The sequence below is a fragment of the Crotalus tigris genome, unplaced genomic scaffold (genome assembly GCF_016545835.1).
Source record: "Crotalus tigris isolate CLP2741 ecotype Arizona unplaced genomic scaffold, ASM1654583v1 scf7180000024342.5246164, whole genome shotgun sequence".
Lineage (NCBI taxonomy): Eukaryota > Metazoa > Chordata > Lepidosauria > Squamata > Viperidae > Crotalus > Crotalus tigris.
This window is the reverse complement of record NW_024100512.1, coordinates 4,220,494-4,242,288: the sequence shown is the minus strand read 5'-3', so window position 1 is coordinate 4,242,288 and position 21,795 is coordinate 4,220,494. Positions and strand designations below refer to the sequence as shown.

At 37.3% G+C, this 21,795-nt stretch overlaps 1 protein-coding gene across 1 annotated transcript; it reads left to right on the top strand.

The window, feature by feature from the left end:
* The first annotated feature begins 439 nt into the window (after window positions 1-439).
* KCTD6 (potassium channel tetramerization domain containing 6) lies at window positions 440-21,118 on the top strand. Its single transcript, XM_039326683.1, has 3 exons — window positions 440-965; window positions 15,933-16,040; window positions 19,620-21,118. The coding sequence occupies exons 2-3, from the start codon at window positions 16,014-16,016 to the stop codon at window positions 20,304-20,306; spliced, it is 714 nt and encodes a 237-aa protein (XP_039182617.1). The 5' UTR covers window positions 440-965; window positions 15,933-16,013; the 3' UTR covers window positions 20,307-21,118.
* Window positions 21,119-21,795: the final 677 nt, after the last annotated feature.

The following is a 21,795-nucleotide window of genomic DNA, read 5'->3' as shown; positions in this document are numbered from 1 at the left end:
CGCATAGAGGAGACAAGCTCAGCCCCACAGAACTGTGCCTCACTGTGCGTGAAACAATGCTGCGGACAACCATGTGCAAATCCAGCCCAACGTGCGATTGCTACAAACATATGAGGGAATGATGTAGATTACAACAACCAGAGGGAGCCAGATAGGGTGTATAAAGCATGGGAAAATATATCGTAGAACTAGTTTTTCCACGCGGTTTGGAATACCTTTGGAATGCATTGGCCGCAGCTGGCTATGCAGCCATTTACCGAGATAAAACCCGTTTGCTACATAGTAAGGTGATCAATCGTCCTCCTTTAGGGAGGACAGTCCTTCTTTTGTACTCATTTAAAAAAATTAATAGGCATGTAAGCATAATTACAATATAAAATGTTATTGTTACACGTTTTTTATTATGCATTTATCATATTATAGTGTATTCTGTATTGTTGCAATGAATAAAATGTTTTATTTACGATATTTTTTTCTTCTATTTGTGTCCTCCTCATTGTAAAAAAGTTGGTCACCTTACTATAGCAGATTTCACGAAGCTTTAATAAACACGTTCAGCGTAGAAATGCGTTCCAGCTGTTCGGTACTCGTGGACCCAGGCAGGGAGGAAGAGAGAGGGGGAGAGAAAATGACAGAGAAAGAGAGAGAGTGAGAGATTCTCCAACAAAGGCCTTGCAAGACGTGGGACGCGAAACGGATCGGCAGTGTTGCCTTCGGGGGCCGCCGCTATCCAGCCTCGCCATCAAGGTTTCCCTATTCCTCCTTTCCCTCCTCGCTCAGGCCAGAGCAAACAGGCTCGGAAAAGCGAGGAGGAGGAGGAGGAGAAGGCGGCGCCGGGGAGGAGCCAGACACGCAGGCGGATTCAGGCTCGGTTGTGCTCGCAACCACTGGCCTCCTGAGCCCAGCGGCGGTGGAGAGCGCGAGCGGGAGAGACGGATGGAACTTGCGGAACGGCACAATCCCGGGTACGTAAAGCCAGCGGAGCTTAAAATGGCGGGAAGCCCGGAGTCTTTTATGAGGGGTCGGGCGCTTAGGGGAAGGGGCGAGAGAGCCCTGCGCTCTTGGAGGGGGGAGGGTCAGGAGGAGAAGGATGTGCAGCCCGGGCGCCGAGGGCTGCCTTTTGGAGATAAAGGGAAAGGGGAGCGTTGGAGCTCCCGGCTCTTCACGGGGATTGAGAGGGCAGAGGGAGCGCCGTCCCCGGGCTCTGCTCGGGGAGAGGGAGGCGGACTAGGTCTTTCTTTTGAGGAAGGGCTAACTTGGAGCGTGGGAATGCGAGCGGTGTATTAAATAGGGCGAAGAGGGAGTTCTGCAACCTTGGATGCTGCCGTCCTCTTCTCCGGCGGTTATCTTCATAATGTGGCTTGTCATGGGATTCTCCCCCCCCCCCGTTGAGGAATGTGTGAACCCATTATGGCGTGTGAGTTTCGTACCTGTCACTAAAGTTGCTTTTCAAGAAATAAAGTGCTTGAGCAAGCATGGTTAGGAGAAAGGCAACCGCCCAGCGGGTGCCCTCCAGATGCGGGGGGCTGCCCCTTGCATCACAGCCAGCTGCCATGGCGAAGAAGAGTCAGCAATGTATTATTCCCCCTCTGGGACTAGGTTGGGCTAGCAGAGTATGTGTCTAAAGTTTAAACTTAAAAAATAATAATAAAGGAGGGCGTTGGAAAAAAAGTGGGTTGAATGCCTGAAATAATAGGTAGAAGGTGCCTGGTGGGTTGGGAACTGGTGAGGTGAAGTGGAAGGAAGGGGTGCATCCTCAAGGAATTAGAATCCATGGTGTGTGCACAAGAGACACCTCAAGAATGCATAAGCAGGGAAGATGTGCAGAAGAAGAAGTGTGCATTTTTCTTTGCAAGTCCAACTGGATTATGTATTCTATCAGAAGGGCTTCCTCTGTAACTATCTTTTATGCATTCCTTTCAAAGTTCCAAGGTAGCCAAGCATTGTCATGTAAAGTAGTTTTGAAGATAAAATAATAGAAAATTTTAATTTGTTGCTTGTCAGTTGTGGTTTCCAGTCAGAATATTTATTGCATTGCAGAAAATCCATTTAACATTCAGTGCAGCAGTTTTCACTTATATTTCACTTTCTGTTCTGTACTGATTGTAGAATCCTGAATGTATGTGCCAACCCAAACTGCGCTTTTATGATGCATGATTTCAGTAGACTTATATAGTCAAGTTATTTAAAAATTTGGTGTAGCTTCATTTTTATTTATGTCGTAGGAATAAAGCCTAAACCAGAGGCAATCTGGTTGCTTTGTGCATCAAAATAGAGGTTCACAATGTGTAGTAAGTACTTGTAGGGGAAGATCAGTTTCAAACAGATCCTGATGCTTGGATTAGAAAATTCAGATTTCAGCTCCTGTTGCGGTGTTATAGTAATATTTAATAGTAATAAATAAGTTGTTTGTCCCGATGGTTGACCTGAGTCAACAGGTTTTGTTTATCCCAACCTTCCTAATGACAGGTTCAGACTTCTCAGCAAGAGGATCAGTAAATGTTGCAAATTGATGGATCAATTTGGAAACTCTCCTAGATAATGGATGACCAGAGTTCTGAATCGGTGACATTAAACTAAACATTCCAGTAATTCTATTCAGAATGTAGCAGCTTGGAATAATATAATAGTATATTTTAATGGTCTAGTAGTATATATATCATTCTCATAGTTTTGACTCAGAAGCTTCAATCCATTTATGACTGTCTTACGGCATTTGAAAGGCTGTTCAATTAATTATTGTACTTCGATTGTTGTGAACTGCCCAGTCATTGAGAATCGGGTGTCATACAGGTTTATGTGGTGATAGAAGAATGATAAATGTTCAGAAGGAAGTGAAATGTAGAAATTATTAATAGTGGTCATTCACAAAACTACCAGCCATGTCCATGCATGTTTTTTGTTCAGCATATTCTATGTATCCAGCATGCAAATTGTGTAAAGATTTATATCATAAAAATAACAGCTATGCTCCCCAAATTGTTTGAATTTAAAGTACATAAAATGGGGCTAAAATTGAAAGATTTCCCTGAGGCTCATGCATGGCTAATTTAAAATTTCAAACAAGTTCTGATGTCCGGTCTTAGTGCTCTGTTAAACTGTTAATGGTTGCCTGCCATTAATTACATTGAGTGTACCTGATTATTTTAAATGTACATGATCAAAAATAAAATTTAGGCTTTGGTTTGGTCGTATCTTCCTTCCTCTGTCAATAACTTAGGGTGTTGTTGTTTTTTTAAGTTTAGAGGTGGTAGTATAGTAAGCTAAGGAAAATTCTCAGCCAAGAAAAAAAGCCGGACCTCTGTGGTACACTAGAGTAGCTAAGTTTCTGTTAAAGATAATGGATAGTGGTGAATATAACTGGAGGAACACTCTCATTGCTCATTTAGGAATATTAAAAATGTACTGTGTCTCATTCCTTGTGCTTATTGAAAAGCAGTCATGTTACCTCAAACTATGAAACTTGGTTATTTCCACAGGGATTTTATTAATTTAAAGCATTGAAATGCTGCTCCTCAGTCAGGAAAAATTTCCCCAGTAAGGCTATATGCTAATTGGTAGGGAAGACTTTACTGAGGAAAGAGTATAAAACTGACAATATGTAATTTATTTATTAAACTTACATGCTGTCCTTCTCACTCTGCAAAGTGACTCTGGGTGGCTTACAATTTAAATCATATATTTAATGCTTGATTTTTTATAGTGTAACCATAAATGCATTCTAAAAAGCAAATTAAATAATAATAATAACAAACAACAACACTAGCAATAACAATAATATAATAATGTTGGAAGAGATCTTTCAGGTCATCTAGTCCAAATAAAAGGAGCAGTTAAAAGTAGGATGCCCTTGAAAGAGAACCTGCTTGAAAGGGGTTTTTTAAAGATGGAGATATTAAAAGGAAATTATAAACAATTTTATTGAGATGAAAAAAGAACAACAGAAGAAGGCAATGTAATTACATGAAAAGCTTAGTGAATGGGTATCAAAACTCGTCACGTGACGTGTCGCGATGTATCGCAACTCTTTTTGCATTGCTGGCAATGGGGTGGGCATGGTTTTGGTATGATGAAACGCCTGCGGGCCGGCAGTTTGACGCCCCTGGCTTAGTGAAAACATAAAGCTGTAAGAACAAATATAGGAAATAGAATGCGGTCTTGGTCACACAGAATCATACTGACTCTATAATTGAGAAGTTGGTGTCAAGACAATAATGAGAACATAGTTTAGGGAAGGAGACTAATAGAAAGGGCTTATTTTGAAATGTTCACGTTAAAAGAGGAAAATTGCCAATATACTGATATAATTGATCGCAGTTGCACAGTGAGTGTAACAGAATAGGACAGGTAGTGACAAAAAGGCAGAGCCAGACAGCTCTTGTTTTGGTTTAGTTTTTTTTCTAACAAAAAAGTATGTCTTCATCAGAAAAGTCGAAGAGCTGAATGAAAAGACAGACATGATGCTTTGAAAAGGATAACAACATGGCCTGGGAATACGTTTTTGCTCTGAATGAATTGAATCTGCAATACCAAAGGTATTAGCTGCTGATACGAATAAAATCAAAAAGACAAATTCCAAGTTTATTTGATTTTGAAGGTACCTGAAGGGTAAATAAATTGTACTTGTGAAAAAGATATTTGAGTAAGAGTTGATGGTGAACTGAATATGAACCAGCAGGATGATAGGGCTATAAAAAAAGCAAATGTAATTTTTGCACTGATATTCTGCTTTGATTAAATATCTATTTCAAATAATGCTTCTTGCTCTGGGCAACCATGGTTTTAAGAAAGAATCAGAGCAGGCAGCCAGGATGATCAGGAGACTAGAAACCAAGACTTATGAAGAAAAATGGAATGTTTGGTATGTTGGTATCAACATTTAACCTTGAGAAAAGATGATCCTATTATGTTTCAAGGGTGCACGCTTCAAAAACTTGAAAGAGTATCATGAAAAAAAGGTCAGGATCTGTTTTTTCCCCCCTGAAATAGTGGTTCAACTTTGTTGTATCTGGGTAAGAAACACCTTGAAGGGATTTCCACAGTCAAATGCTACCTAAATCAGTCAATGATCCTGTGTGTTTGAATGTTATCTGAGCACGAACCTCAGTTTTTGGGGAATAAGTCACAAGAAAGGGCTGAGGGTTAAAACAGTGAGTTGGTCAGTGGAAATCAGAGAGAAGCTTTTTCTTCAAGAATATGAACCAAATGTTTTTGTTATTCTGAATCTTGTTTACACATGTATGCCCTACAGTAAGCCTTTCATCTTGTACTCAATCTATACTTGTACTCTACAGGTACTTCCTGCATTAGATAAATGGTGGGTTTTTTTGCTGTCCATTTGTGCTTCATAGATGGAAAGCATGTCAACAAAATCTTGCTATTTCATATCCTCCATGGCCCCAGTGGATTAACATAGTCTAAACTATATTACTGTAATAGATAGAAATAGTAGAATGGAGCCAAAGTCTTTTGAATCCTGAACATTTAAATTTTTTGCTTGTAGTTGGAAAGTAATATTGTATTTTATTGTGAAGCAAGTTTATTATGAAGAAAGATGGTCATATTCTAAAACATGGAAATTATCATAAAATCTAAATCAGATTTAATTTAATTTATAAAACAAAGGTTGCTTAATGGTTACAGTATAACTGGAACATGCAATTACAAAATTTTGCTTCAGAGTAGAGTCTGCTGCATCAGAGTAAAGCCTGGATTGGACGTCTCCATCACTGCAGGTCAGGGAACATATGTATCTGTCGTTTAGAGACGGTTGCTAGCTGTTGCATTTATACGTCTACGAAAGTTAGTTTTGACTAGGGAGTGCTCAAACAGCAAAGCACAGAACAGGAAGTTAGATCAATCTGCACATTAGGATGCGTACCTTCTCACTGTTCGTAGTTAGGATTTTGGGAAATGTATTCCTTGGCCTCTCTGTAGCCATCTGCAACCTACGCTTACCCATCAACCCCTTCACAACATAAGTATGTGGTGATACCGGCAATTGCGCGCAACTCTAAATCAAGCTTGAGGCCAATTTACAGTGTAATCCTGTATCTTTTAAAAATGTTGCTTAGTATCAAGAATTCTTGCACAAGAATGCAAGTAAGGGTGGGCTTTTGTATTTGGACACAGTTGAGGTCATTGGTCAGCCAGTTCTCTTGGACCAGTTTTTCCTGAGGAGCAGCCTGGTCATTGAACAGGCTTGGGAGTCCATGGTAAGTATCTGTGCTTGGTTTCCTGATGATGAAATACTTTTTAAAGTTGTAGGTATGGCTCTTTTATCAATACACTCAACTTCCTAAGAGTGTTCTGAAAAGACCCTGCTTTTTCCGAAGTGCTTTTTCTCTTTGTTCCACTTCATTAGTGCTTCTATAGGTAAGCAGTAAGTGTAAGGTAAGGCAAAAAGAAGAGCAGCTGGTTTCTATCATTTGTATTGTGAGCTTCCAGGATAGTATTCATATATTGGAGCTGATGCATTATGATTGGGAGCTGATATAATATATCCAATAGTCCAGAGCAGTGGTTCTCAACCTTTTTAATGCCGCGACCCCCAACCGGTTGTAAGTCAAGGACTACTCAACCGGTCGTAAGTCAAGGACTACTCAACTGGTGCAGCACCGTTTGCAGAATGGGACTTTTGGCGGGCTCAGCAGGGCAGAGACAGCCTGGACAATTCCTATTGGCTATTCAAGAGAGTCTATTCTATTGGCTTTCAAAAGCCAATAGAATAAAAGGGAGTGGCACAGCTAAGGAAAAGGGGGGGGGAAATGGTGGACTGCGTTGTTTGGCGACCCCCGTGAAATGGACGTTCGACCCCAAATGGGGTCCCGACCCACAGGTTGAGAACCACTGGTCCAGAGATTCCCAATCTTTTGAGCACCAGGGACTGGTTACATGAAGGGAGGTTTTCTGCAGACCAGAGGGGGCTGCCTGTATCCCGCAGATGGGGCTTTGTTTGTTTGTGCAGACCGGTTGCTGGCATGCCTCAGCCCAGTACTGGTCCATGGACTGAGGGTAGGGGATCCCTGCAATAGTCTGTTTTAATGATATGGACCAAACAGTTAAAGAGATAGTGTCTCTTTTCCACCTCTTCCCTTTCCATTTAGTAACACAAAATATTTTACATGTAACACTGGGGTAAAATTCTGTTGTTAATGATGTTATAATGCCCTGATATCATTGAGGAAATAGGCATAGTTTGCAGAAGTGCAGGATATACTATAAATGTACCCTTCTATTCCTTCTTTCTATATCACTATTGTAACTTAAGGTTTTGGTGGTGGAACACTGTTGCTGGTAGAATCATGTCTTTTGTTGCTGTATGCCTGGACAGTTTTGTCCGTGTGTCTTTCAAATCTTACAGTCTGCCAACATAACAAAACTGCGAAGTTTTAGGATCCCTCAGGTAACAGGTCTCAATGTAGCATTCTTTGCCTAAAAATCAGCAAGACCTGGATAATCTGAGAGAAGGGGATCAAGGAGTAAGCTGTGATTTACTTCTCCCATTTGTGACCTACTAGATGAAAAATGACATGGTATGCCCATTCAAAGTTATCAGAATACTTCCTCTGTACTATTATTATATTTTGTACCAACTTTGATTCCTCTTGCTTCGAGAGACTTTCTGAAAATATCTCTCCTCCTTCACCTCCTCTTATATTTTTCTCTTTTCTTTCTTCCTTCTGCCAAATTCTGTTTGTAAGGGAAGAAATTCAGCAGAAATAGCACTGTAGTTCTCCTTGAAGCTAGGACACATGCTCCATCTGTTAAATATATAAAGCATTTCAGTGCCAGAGACAGGAAGCTTGGTATAATGGGATGTAATTGTCAGTCTGGGAACAGCTTGAGAGCTTGACAGCACGGAGTTGTGTAATGAAAGTTTCAGCCTCTTGTTGGGTAAATGCTTTTAAAACAGACCTTTTGAATTTTGGGTTTTTTAGTCAAGATTAAAAAGTGGCCAGGTTTTAAAAAGTCAAATTGCTTTTCGGTTTCCTAGATAGGTAGAAAATCTGCTCATTGGTGGCAAATTGCAAGCGGAATGACCCATGTTCCATTTCAGAGATCTCTGGCTAAAAGGAATGTGGATAAAAAGTGTGGAAAACATCTTGCCTAAAATAAATCAGTGGTTGAATTTACATTGTGTAATAACCATGCTTAATCCATGATTTGTTCCCTGATCTAGAAATCATCTTACAAACCACGACAGCTACGTTCACAGAATACTTGGAATCAAAAGACCACATTATGTCTTAGCTTTGTGAAAATGCAGACATAGTGATTTCTAAGCTGCTTATGATATTGGAAAGTAATATTGTAATGTACTGTGTGGCATGTAAACCAGTGACATATGGCTGCCCAGATTAATAAATTAGCTCCTGTTACCTGTAAACGTAGGCACAAACTCATTCATAACCTAAATCACATACCCATTTAACTTATTTCTTGAAGTAAAGGAGAGAAGAAGGACAATTATCATTCCTAGAAGCCAATAAAAATGTTTTGATTAGAATTGTCCAAAAATATATAGTTATATATTCTTGGTTTTTTAAAATATTTTTAAAAATAAATTTTGGGGGGATGCCAATAAGGGCCTCAATATTTGGTATTCAGTATAAAGTTTTGATACTATTAGTAATGCTAAAACTATATTATTGTTTTTTTTTAAAAAAACCATATCATAATCATGTTTTTGAAAACCTACTTAGTCATGTTGGGTTACAGCAAGGTATAGATCCTGATAAATTAATAAATGAAATAAATATACGGCTAAATATGCTATGTTTTTATCCTAATCTGGCTAAAGCTAGTTAAGTGATATTTCCAGATTGGTGACTTTAATTAAAATGCACTCTGTTTTTCTATTTTTACCCATTTTTTTGGTAGTGATGAGAAATGAAAGAAGTGATGGGAAGGTTGGAAATAGAAGAAAATGTTAATCTGGAACTCTCATAAAACTACTGACTCAAGCAAAATGATTGCCAGGTCATTTTAAGGGATTCTGATCCAGATGAAACCAATAAAATGAGGCCATTGAGACTAAAGGAGTGGTGTACAATCCTTAGAAATTGGGTTTATGGAGTTCAGTGCTTTACCCCAAATAATAAGTTAAAAAAAATTGAGCCTTTTAAGGTAGCGGTCCCCAATCTTTCCGGCTTGGCGGACCAGTGAGGGGGGGAGAGGGGATGGTTCTGTGTGAGTGCAGCTCACACAAATGGAGCTTCATGCATGAGCGCCTACTGCTTTCACAAGTGGAGATGCGCACGTGTACTCGCCCACCCCTTGCACGGCTCAATAGTGGGCTGCAGCCCGGGGGTCGGGGACCCCTGTTTTAAGATGATGAAATTAACTAGCTTGGTGCCACATTGTTGAATATTATCATTACATTTTGTAATTCTTTTGATTTTCTACCCATCTTGTGATCAAGAATTAGGGAAGAAAAGCTTTTATTGATTGAAAAGATGGGGATTTTTTAAAACCTTTTTGGTCACCTCTCCGCTAGAAATGGTAAGTATTTTGTTGTGCGACTAGCTAACAGTGACACATCTTCCCTAGCTTAATTTATAAACACTACTCCTCTGAGTAATAAAATGTTAGGTATTTTGCCTGTTCCAGGACAGTTTTGCCTTCAGGTATCTCATGAAAATAGCAAGGAGTCTTTCTTAGCCAAGGCAACTTTCAGTAAATAAGAGAGGTAAGATATGTATATGTATATTTTGCTTCCAGGCTGCCTTATTTTGCTGCCTCTAAGTGGCTATAAAATACCTCAAAACTGTAATACATATAAACATAAAAATCCACAAATCAGCATCAAAACATATCAATGTCATGTGCTAGCAATCCTAACTTCAGCAAAGGGATAAAGAAATTATCTGGATCCTAACTTGAAAAATCTATAATTTTCCTCTTATTATTATAAATAATAATAATTATAAATAATTGTTACTTTTATAGAATCAGACTTGGCAAGAAGTGGGAAACATAGCAAATGTTAAATAAATATGCATTTTTGTATTCTCAGGCACCTGGCACAAACAATTTACTTTGTGGTATGTTGTTCATATTATCTTGTCCTATATGTGCTATTCTTGTACTTCTACTCTAGGGACTGATTCTGCATTTTTTCACGTTTTCATTTTAAGGTAGTTACAGTTTATGCAGAAATATAAGCCTTACAGTAATTCTTTATTGAAAGCTGCAGAAAAAAAAATCGGTGCAACAATTCCCTTCCAATATACATCTTTATTATTTCCAGATTAAAATTGTTGATCAGAATCAGCAGTCCTGCTGTGTTTTCTTGTACAAGGTACACTAATTGGTGCTTTTTGCTTTATGGTGCGTTTTAAACCTAGGCTTCTGCATAGTTGGTGATTCTGGAAATCTACGCTAAATCAATAAGGCTGGATGTGTATGTGTGTTTTGTGTGGGGCTGAGCAAATGTGTCCATTTGTAAAGGGCTTATGAAGCGCTTGCCTGAACCAATTGCTTTAATAAATTATGCATTTTGATGCTGCACAACAATTTTGTGATCAAAAGCTGTCTCCTCTGCCATGGAGGAGACAGGAAGATGTACCGGTAAATCTTTTTTACTTCCCTCAAACTTGCTGTTTATTCATCTTTTAAGGCCTTTGGGGATATTAGAGGGAATGGAATTTGGTCAGTGAATTTAAATTGATTGGTCAGGCTGATCTATGTAGGCAAGGAATATACATGGGATGTCAATGGATTTCCAAGGCCATCCCATCCGATAAAATGAAACATCAGTGAAATTATATGATAGTTTCTAGTAGGATTTTTTTTTTAAAAAAATTGTTGCTTGTGGTAACCTTTCTCATGAATATGTAGTAGGTTACTCAGTTTTGAAAGAGAGAATGAAGGCTACTAGCAGCTTCTACCAAAGGCTCCATTTGTTTTCCCTTATGTATTTATAAAACTGAGTGGAATTTCACATTCTCAACTCATTTGTTCTTTCCTCCAAGAAACAACCTATGTCATGGTTCCGATAGATGAGACCAGTAAAAGTAGAACTCCAAGGCAAGAGGTTTCCTTAAAGAACATATTTATTGGCTACAAAGTAGCTGCACAGTCAAAAGTGAAACCAAGTCTGGAGTTCCCTAATGTTACAAAGTTGAACTTCCCACCCCAGCACTACTGTAAATGCCGGCGTACAAGGCGACCCGGAGTATAAGACGACCCCTGTCTTTATAGCCGGGCCACATTCCTAGAACGTCGTCTTATACGCTGGAAACTACCAGTATTTCCGGCGTATAAGACGACTCGGCGTATAAGACGACCCCCGTCTTTGGCGCCGATTTCAGCGCTCGCGGAAGTCGCCTTATACGCTGGCATTTACGGTATGTAATTATCCATATTCCCCAATAGAATACTTCGGCGGACTTTCTAACGGAAGGCTCAGCCCGCCAAATGACCTTGGTTCCCACAGGAATAATTTATTGTTTAATTCAGGGATTCTCAACCGTGGCAACTTTAAGACTTGTGGACTTCAACAATTCTGGGAGTTGAAGTCCACAAGTCTTAAAGTTGCCAAGGTTGAGAACCCCTGGTTTAATCTAACCTTAAAACTACTCATCCCCCCCCCCCTCCCAGTACTGTGGGAACAGAAAATGAAGCAAAAATGGCTTCAGCCAAGATCGCTGCAGTGTTGATAGAAAGCTTTTTTGAAGCATAGGTTTAGTTGGTCTTTTCTTGTATATGTTAAGATCAAGTGAATTAACCAACTATAGTAGTCAGATCTAGTTGCAGCTGAATTTGATTTACTGCCTTGAGAAAAAAATAGATTTTTATATGTTCAGGCCTCATGAACTTCTTTTGATATTAAAGGGAATTGAGAACTGAGATTAACCTCTGCAGTTGGCAGTGGTTTGTCCAGCCTAGTCAACAGATTTGTTTGAAAACACATATACTGAGTCTTGTCTCTGAAGAGCATTTGTTGGGTTATAGCAACTCATAACTTAAAAAGATCTTTCCAAATTATAGCATTGCATGAAACACAAAACCCAGCAATCAAAACATTTGGAATATTAAAAAGAGCTGAGTTAAAATGGTAAGTTATAATTATGTTTAATTCCTTCTTATATAAATAATGTTAGTTTTGGAAGATTATTGAGATTCAAGTAAGAATGGCTCTTTTATATATATCATATCACACTTCTAAGGGGGAAAATAGATGAAGAGACCTAATAGATTCCTAATTCCTAAGGCTTACAAATAAATTGTTTGAAATTAACAGTTGGTGTACAGTGAGAGAAGAGTATAATTTGCAAGTAAATAGTTTCTTAAATGCTTTATTTTATTTTTTACGGGCTTTTTAAATTAATATTTTTTTCAAATAATGGAATTTATTGCATTTCATAATTTCATTATAGGATTTATTTTTATTGTCTATTGCTTTTGATATTTGTATTTTGTGTATTTTGAAATATTAGAAAAGTTAATTTATTAATAATTTTAACACATTTCTAAATCCATTGTTTATCTACCTGGTCCCTCACTTTCTGGAGTCTTTTCTTTCTGTTTATATATATATATTTTCCTCAAGACCTTCAGTAAATAATTTATATACTACTAAAACTCTCATTGCATTTATCTGTTTGTACTCTCAAATTAGCTCAAGTGATGTATTATACCGCAGCATTTTTTGACTCAAGGTATTTAAAAACCGTTAATGTAAAGAAGTAAAAAATCCAGGACCCCTGTGGAATTGAAACTTCTATGATATCTACACTAGGTGTGGCTGTTGCAGAACCTTTGCAGTCATATTCTCTGCTGGCTTCCCACAAGCAAAATCAATGGGGAAGCCAGTAGAAAGTCATAACTGGACCACACAGAGTCATGCTGTTTGGTCTGCTCATGGTAATTCTTTTATCTCTTTAGGTTAGTAAATATTGACCAGTTATTGCAATACATTTGTTTTTGTTTTTTTTTTTGTTTTTGTTCATGGAACCATAATCTAGCATTGGGGTAATTTAATGTTTATTCTGGTCACATCAGACTACACTACCTTTCTCTCAGAGGATGATCCAATGGGTCACAGAGCTGTCTAGAATACACTAAAAAAGAGATTCTTTTTTTAAAAAATGGATTACCAAGCTTAAGTGAGCCACCAAAAGACCATGCCTTAGGGGTTGTTTGGTCATAGAAAATGTCATAGCAGAGGATGTCATTAGACAAATACAGTAGGTGGATATAGAAAATGAACATGGGGAAGATGGTCATTTAAGTATTCTAGCCCAAAACAGTTCAAAGCGTTAAAAATATTCAGTGGATCTTCTGTAGCACTTAGAAATAGAAAGTCAATTTTTAAAAAACAAGGGAGCCATCATGTTCCATGCAACCAGCTTTGGTTAGCAATTGGGCTGCTATACTACGGATTAACAGTAGTTTCTAAAGTCAATATATTTCAATAAGGCACATGTGATGAAACTGAGAAGTAGCACCTTGGTAAGATCTGCATCCTTCAGAATAATTGGTAATGGACTTAAATGAAGTAAAACACATTTTCTTCTGGTAATACAGCTTGCAACTTTGGATCTTAAATAGGCAGTATCAAAGAGATGGGATGGTGCAAATGTATCATACATGTAGACAACGTCTAAAAATAGGTCACTATTTTCAGATCTGTTTTAGTGGCTCTCTATTTCCCCTTTTTCACCTTTGTCCTCACACTTCTTCTGTGAAGTCACTAGTATTTGGGGGTATAATGAGATTTTTTTTTTTTAAAAAAAAAGGATGAGAGTGACACTGCATTAAGCTTTCATTGATCTCTTGCTACATATTGCAGAGGAGTCTTCACATTCTGCTGTGGGCGTGGGTCACCATTTGGGGTGATTATAATAATTCCCCATTGTAAGAGGCAAAGAATGATATATGTGAACTGCTGTTTTTGCTTATACAGTGTAATGAAAGGCAGCCCATTATGTTATATTATTGTACTGGAAGCCATGGTTTTCCACAACAATGGCAGATTCCCAGCTTGCTGCTTATTGAAGAGCAAAATTTTAGCTTTGGAGAAGAAAGTTACACCATCCAGAGCTGTAGATTGGAAAATTGAAAAGTATTCTGGGGGAAGATAGGAATTTCCATAGAGTATTGCTGCCAAAAAATATATACAGACCATATAATTACCAGGAATTGAGCACGTCGTGAGATGGATTTTCCCTTTAGTCTTGCCCATACTATATCTGACTAAGTTTGACTGAAAAATAAAAGTTGTTGTTATTTTTCATATCAAATTCTTCTGCTCATCTCTAATATGTTAGACAGGAATGACAGAATTGATACTATAATTCTTATTCCTAGAATATTTCTTGGGATAGGAGTTTTAAAACATCTGAATTATTTTGAAAATGATGTATTTGTTTCTAGAACAGTAATTATATTAATCTTTTCCAGTAAAAACAAATAATGTTTGTTTTAGACTAAAAGGTATTATTGCAAAACCGTCTTGTGGACTTTGGACTGAAATCCATAAAAATGTTCTTAATAATAAATGCTTCAGTAATTTGGGTGCTGTGTTTTTTATCTGGATTAGGACATTGTAAAATACATGCTGAAATAATTTGTTTTATTATTAAAAATCAGGCTGAAAACTCATGCATGGTTTATGCTGAAAACTTTCTGTCTTTTCATTTCTCTTCCCTGTATATGATTATTCTTCAATTTCAGTTGTTTCTAAAGCAAAACACTTAAAAATTTACTGCAGGATAATCTCAAGTGATGAATTTATGGCAATAACGTGAAGTGGTATTTAAACAGACATAACATAATTTAAAAGGTGAATTAATTCCTTGACTATGCTACTTTGTCATAAAACGTTATTTGCTATTAGTAACATACTGTTAATATAAAAGTAAAGGTTTCCCCTCTCCAGTCGTGGCCAAGACAAGGGGGCAGTGGTCATCTCCATTTCTTAGCCTAGGCCAGAGTTAGGCAACCTTGGCTCTCTTATGACTCATGGACTTCAACTCCCAGAATTTCTGAGCCAGCATGGCTCAGCTTGGAAACCTCTCCCTTTCCCCTCAGCATGGCTGGCTCAGGAATTCTGGGAGTTGAAGTCCACGACTCATAAAAGAGCCAAGGTTGCCTACCCCTGGCCTAGGGAGCTGGTGTTCTCCAAAGACCCTTCCCTTGGTCATGTGGCCAGCATGACTATATGCTGAGGTGCACAGAATGCTGTTACCTTCTCACTGAAGTGGTACTTATTTATCTACTCGGCATTTGCATGCTTTTGAACTGCTAGGTGGGCAGGAGCTGAGGCAAGGATGGGAGCTCACCCCATCGCTCAGTGCTAGGGTCTCAAACTGGGGCTGTCAGCCACTCAGCCATTGCGCCCCCTACGCCCAAATAATGTACTATTATCCCTAGCTAAGTATGTGCTTCATTTTAGCATCATGAAAACTGGAACACTTTGATGACTTGTTAGCTTATTTTCTTCCTTATTCTGATAAACTTGAGGGTTTTTTTTTTTAAAAAAATCTTGATCTGTATAGAAGATGCTAATAATAATTAAATAGAATAGTGTTTGTCTCTTTAACACTGTGATACTTTTATATCTTTGATTTGGGGAAAATAAGAGAAGATCCTGGTAATGTGTTTGGCAGAGTTGACTAGCTGTTCAAAACCAGCTGCTTTTGACCAGATAAAATTGTGTGGTGTTTTTAAAGTGAAATCTTTTTGAGAGAAGCTGCAGCTCTTTATTTAAGGCAGGCAGCATAACCAAACAGTTTCCGTATTTCCTCCGAGGCTATAAAAAATTCAAGGTAGTCAGGATGCATTAGGAGTTCTACCATACTTAATTTAATTTGTGTTTCTTTGTAGCTAGCATCCAAGATAGAGACTACTTGCTTGTTACGTTTATTGTAAGTGCTCATAGTGTGCAATGCTTTCTCTCTCCCCCCCCCACCTCCCCCAAACAGGGTAAGAGTAAGTGGTGAATTCTACAGCTTTTCAAAAACACCAGATAAATCCAGATTTGTGTAGATCACACATTGGAACAGATGGATAATGGAGACTGGGGATATATAGTAAGTATTCCTATTATTCAATAACATACATTTTTCAGAATATAAAAAAAATCGCATTGTACAAAGTGGTGCTATTTTCAGAGTAGTTAAATTAAATATGTAGGTCTGTGAAGTCTTTTAATATTTTTAAATATAGCTTTGGGATTAAGCAGTGCTTATATAGTGGAGGTGACAGAAATTAAACAATAATTAGCTGAAATAGAGGTTGTTTAGGAAGAAGACAAATTTCATGCAACCATTTTTTCAGAAAGCATGATGTAGCCATCCTATTTTCAATTAATCTCTGCCTGCTAGGATGGCTGTTGCCTGGTGAAATCTGATTCAATAAAGCTTGCATTGGAACATTTCCAAGTATCCTTCTTGGATGTTCTAGTTAATTCAAGTGAATATCTCTATGTAACTGTTGCTACTCCAACTATTTCCTCCAATAAACAAGAAAATGTTGTAAGAAGTTTACCTTTTCTAGAGCCTGTATGTCATATTTAAAAGAGCCTTACATGCCAGAAACAATTTACACCTTCTCTGATGCACATTGCAGAATCACTGTTTTTTAGTGGTACAATTTTTCTAATAAATTATTTCAGTGGCTTTTTTTTTGTTATTTGACTCTTCTGAAAACTCCATTCAAATCTTGTTATTGAAAATTTTTATTTTTTTAAAACATACAATCATTTATAAAAATACAATAAAATTTTAAAATAGAGAACCCCCCCCTTACCCTCCCTCCCACCCCCACCCCCCCTCCCTTCACTTCCCAGAGCAGAATACAGGGTTAAGAAAAAAAAAGAAAAAGAAAATTATAATAATTAAAAAAAAGAAAAAAAAAGAGAAAGAAAAAAAATATCATAATTAACCTTTAACTCCATAACTTATAAAACAATTCTCTATAATATTTGATATTCATTCATAAAATAAATAAAACTTTTTAATTCCATATTTTTTCTGAATATAATCTATCCACCTTCCCCATACAGTAATATATCTTTCTTGTGTATGATCCTTTAAATAAGCAGAAATTTTTGCCATTTCTGCAAAACTAGATACTTTAAATATCCATTCTTCTAAAGTAGGCAAAGAATCTTTCTTCCAATATAGACCTACTAGTAACCTTGCTGCAGTTAATAAATTCAACATCAAAGTAGTTTCTTTTTCATTTAAGTCAACAAAAATACCAAGTAAAAATAGTTGAGGAGTAAACTTTATCTTCTTTCTAAAAATCTTTTGAATGTTCCACCAAATCATAATCCAAAAAGCCTTTACTTTTTTACAATTCCACCAAATATGAAAGTATGTCGCATCATTATTGCCACATCTCCAACATTTGGGCTGTATGTTGGAATACATACAAGATAATTTTTTAGGATCTAAATGCCATCTATAAAACATTTTATAAAAATTTTCTCTCAAATTTTGAGCTTGTGTAAATTTAACATTTCTTATCCAAATTATCTCCCATAAATCCAATGAGATCGGCTCCTGTATATTCTGAGCCCATTTAATCATACAATCTTTAACCAATTCTGTTTCCGAATCTAACTCTAATAAAACATTATATATTCTTTTTATATGAGCCGGACCTTGGTTTTTAATCTGAATAACCAATTGTCTATCTTCTAGTGTTATTCCCTCTTTCTTGTCTACAGTCCATCTATCCATTATTTGTAAATATTGAAACCATGACTGTAGAATATTTTGCTGCCTTAATACATCTAGGGATTTCAAATGCCAATTCGAACCAGAACAAATTAACAATTCTTTATATGAAATTTTATCAAAATTTGTCCCCTTAGAGGTTCCCTCAATTGCATGTCTGGGAATCCCCCAGATAGGTATTTTATAATTTAATCTATAATAATACTTCTTCCAAACACGAAGTAAGGCATTCCTCAAAATATGTGATTTAAAAGTCCGATCAACTTTCTTATTAAAAATTAAATATGCATGCCAACCATATATTAAATCCCAACCTTCCAAAAAAAGAATATCCATATTTGTTAAATTAAGCCAATCACTTAACCAAGTTAGGGCGGCTGCATCATAATATAATTTCAAATTGGATGCCTTAAGTCCCCCTCTTTCTCGAGCATCCTGTAATATCTTAAATTTAACCCTTGGTTTCTTCCCGGCCCATATAAAATTATTGATACCCTTTTGCCATTCCTCCAAATTTGCCTCTTTTTTAAGAATAGGTATCATCTGAAACAAAAAAAGAAACTTTGGTAGAACATTCATTTTTACAGCCTTAAAATTTTTGGAGGTATCTCTTTTAAAATTATCACGTCTTGATCAGCAATTTGAAACTGAATGAAACTCAAGTTTCATTCAAATCTGATACATTGGTCCTCCCACATTGCATTCTTTTAAATATATTATTTAATTGGGTTGTTATAAGTTATAAACTATCCTAGAATTCAACCAACAAGGCCTGTAGGGGAAGTTAAAGGCTACAGGGATGCCACTTTAAATTGTGATCCATTGGATTTGCTTAGCCTTTTCGATATCTGAAAGAAAAAGGTCAATTAGAAGGTTAAACTGTTTCCCATTCCAAAGTGCAGGGGATAAGGGGTTAAAATTGCAGAAAGGCAATTTCCAGGTAAACATTAGAAAAATACTTCCTAACAATAACATTAGTTCACTCTGATAAGAGCTTTTGTTTTGGATATGTTAATCAGAGCCTAGACAATTAATTGTTGGAAAGGCCTTAATTTGGATTTCTGCATAGAGAGTGGATTGTACTCAGTAATCAGTTCCTAACAACCACAGGATTCTATGCTACTTGACACTCTGTTTTCATGGTGTGAACTGAAGCTGTGCAACACTTATTGTAAAAAGTTAGATGTGTTCTTTTAAATTGCCCCCAAAATCAGTAAGAAAGCTATATAGAGAAAAGCATAGAAATAACACCTAGTGATGTATGTACAGGTAATTCTTGATTTGTGACCAGTCATTTAGCAACCGTTCAAAGTTATGGGGATCCTGAAATACCTACTTACGACCTGGATTCGAGGTTCCAACAGTGAGGGCCCCTTACCCTTTGCAGTCATGTTATTGCATTTTGGGCAGTTGGCCCTCATTTATAGCATGACCACGATTTACAATTATTTTTTTTTTGGCCAGAAACGGTTTCCTGTAAAAAGTCCCATAGCAAACAGTGGGTTTGCTTATCAACCACAGTGTTTGTTTAACAACTGCCGCAAAAAAGTCATAAAATTGTGTGCAGTCACCTGAAGACTTGCTTAACAACTATCACGACAGTTATACAGTTGTATTTGCAGGGCCAATTACGGTCGCAAGTTGAGGACTCCCTGTAAATGAAATGGGCTTGTGGAAGCTGCCACATAAATTTATTTAAAGCAGTCTATACAAGATGATTTTAACCAATCAGAAGTGATTGAACTGGTAGCATGTGCTGCCTAAATAATTTGTGTATTCTGCAAGCTGTTCTTCAATTACACAATTCCTATTTCGTCTTTCTAAAAAACAGGTGAATTCTGGGTGATTTGTTGAATATCTAAAACTGGGTAATAAGTGCTCATATGATTGTAAAAGAGTTCTGAAACTTTCTTTTTCCTCCCTAAGATGACTGAGCCAATCACTCTAAATGTGGGTGGACACTTGTATACGACATCGCTTACTACTCTCACGAGATATCCTGATTCAATGTTGGGGGCCATGTTCAGGGGCGATTTCCCGACGGCCAGAGACTCTCAGGGCAATTACTTCATTGACCGAGATGGGCCTCTTTTCCGGTACGTTCTCAACTTTTTACGAACCTCAGAGCTAACTCTACCTTTGGATTTTAAGGAATTCGATCTTCTTCGGAAGGAAGCAGATTTTTACCAGATTGAACCCTTAATACAATGTCTGAATGAACCTAAACCTTTGTATTCTGTGGATACTTTTGAAGAGGTAGTAGAGTTGTCTAGTACACGCAAACTATCAAAGTATTCCAATCCAGTGGCAGTGATCATCACACAGCTAACCATCACAACCAAGGTCCACTCATTGCTGGAAGGCATTTCCAATTACTTCACCAAGTGGAATAAACATATGATGGACACCAGGGACTGCCAAGTGTCTTTCACATTTGGGCCCTGTGACTACCACCAAGAAGTCTCTCTTAGAGTTCACCTGATGGAGTATATAACAAAGCAAGGCTTCACCATCCGAAACACGAGGGTCCACCACATGAGCGAACGAGCCAATGAAAACACAGTTGAGCACAACTGGACTTTCTGCAGGCTGGCGCGGAAGACGGATGATTGATTTTCTGTTCGTTCTGTTTTTAATTTTTTTTAAAAAATGACCCAGCATCCTCAGAACAATGTATTAGGAATGCTTTGTCAAAAACAGTATTGGAGCCTCTCTGTTCTTATTTTGCTATGAATATTTATTATTGTTTTTTAAAGACTGGAGAGTGGACATGTGCTGGACTCTTCTGTCTTTTGTCTTGTGAGAAACGTATGCATGTTGCTGCTCTAATATTGCGACTTTTTAAAAACAAAGGATAAACAAGGGGGCATCCTTAAAAAAAAATGGCAGATGACCATATTGTAACATTTTTGTTTTCTTATGGTCATTGACCACAATATAGAATGATAAAAATCAGCTTCAAAATGTGTTTAATCCATCTCATTATTACAACTTCTGAAAATAAGAGTTAAAATGTTAAATAAGTAGTTAAAGCTGGAGAAATTCCTTCTGAATTGTCCCCAGAAATGGTTATGGTGCTTTTGGAGATGAAATACTACCATCATGTAATCTAACCTTGTTTTTCCTAAATCAGTGAGCAAGCAGTATTATAACAATTTAGTTGCCAACAAACCTCCATGGCTTTTATTTTCCAAACTGCAGCATTTTGCAGTTATGGCAACTGTTCCTTTCTATGCATTATAAATCAAGCAACTAAATATTATATCTGCAGCTATGAAAGTACAATTAGAAGTATTTATATTGGATTCTGAATGCAAAACCATCCTGTGGCAGAAATCCTTATTTTTTAATGCCAGGTGCAATATTATTTCCAAATGTAATGCTTTCCAACAAAACACTAATAAAATACAGTCTGGAAATTATAATTGCAAACTGTGTATTCCTACTTATTTTCTTACTTAATGGTTTTATACTCTAGGACATGTAAGAATGGCAAAGGAAAGAACATTTAAAATAGGGAAAGTATTTAAAATTATTGGCTGGGTTTTTCAAAGCATTTGTAAATGGAAAGTAGGCTGCACAATGCAAATGACATTTTCTTAGAATAAGAATCAATATGCCGTACCTCCCGTTCCGCTCTCTGCCCCATCTGATAATTAAATGAGAAGTTGGCATGCTATGCAAAGCCCTACTCTCTAGCATAGCATTTCTTCCCTAGGGGTCCTTTGGCCCCATATAAGGCGTTCTTAGAAAATGAAGTGGGTTGGGGAGCAGGGAGCAGAAATTGGTTGCAGAAGCAACTTCATTATTTTGGTTCTGATAAATTACATTTTTGCCTGAGAGCATCTGAAAGCAGTCTTTCCATGGCAATCCTCTGTTGACAATCTCCCCAACATGATCTCAAAATTCCAAGGATCCCTTCAGATACAGAAAGATTATTTCCAGTGTAGAATCTGAATACTTGGTCCATTTGGCCCAAAGCTTGTTAAAATGTCCAGTGGTTTACTTTTGCTTATGAATCCTGAATTATACTTTAGAACTAACCTTGATGAATATTTAAACAACCTGGTGATTTTTTCATACTTTATCTGTAGCCAGGAAC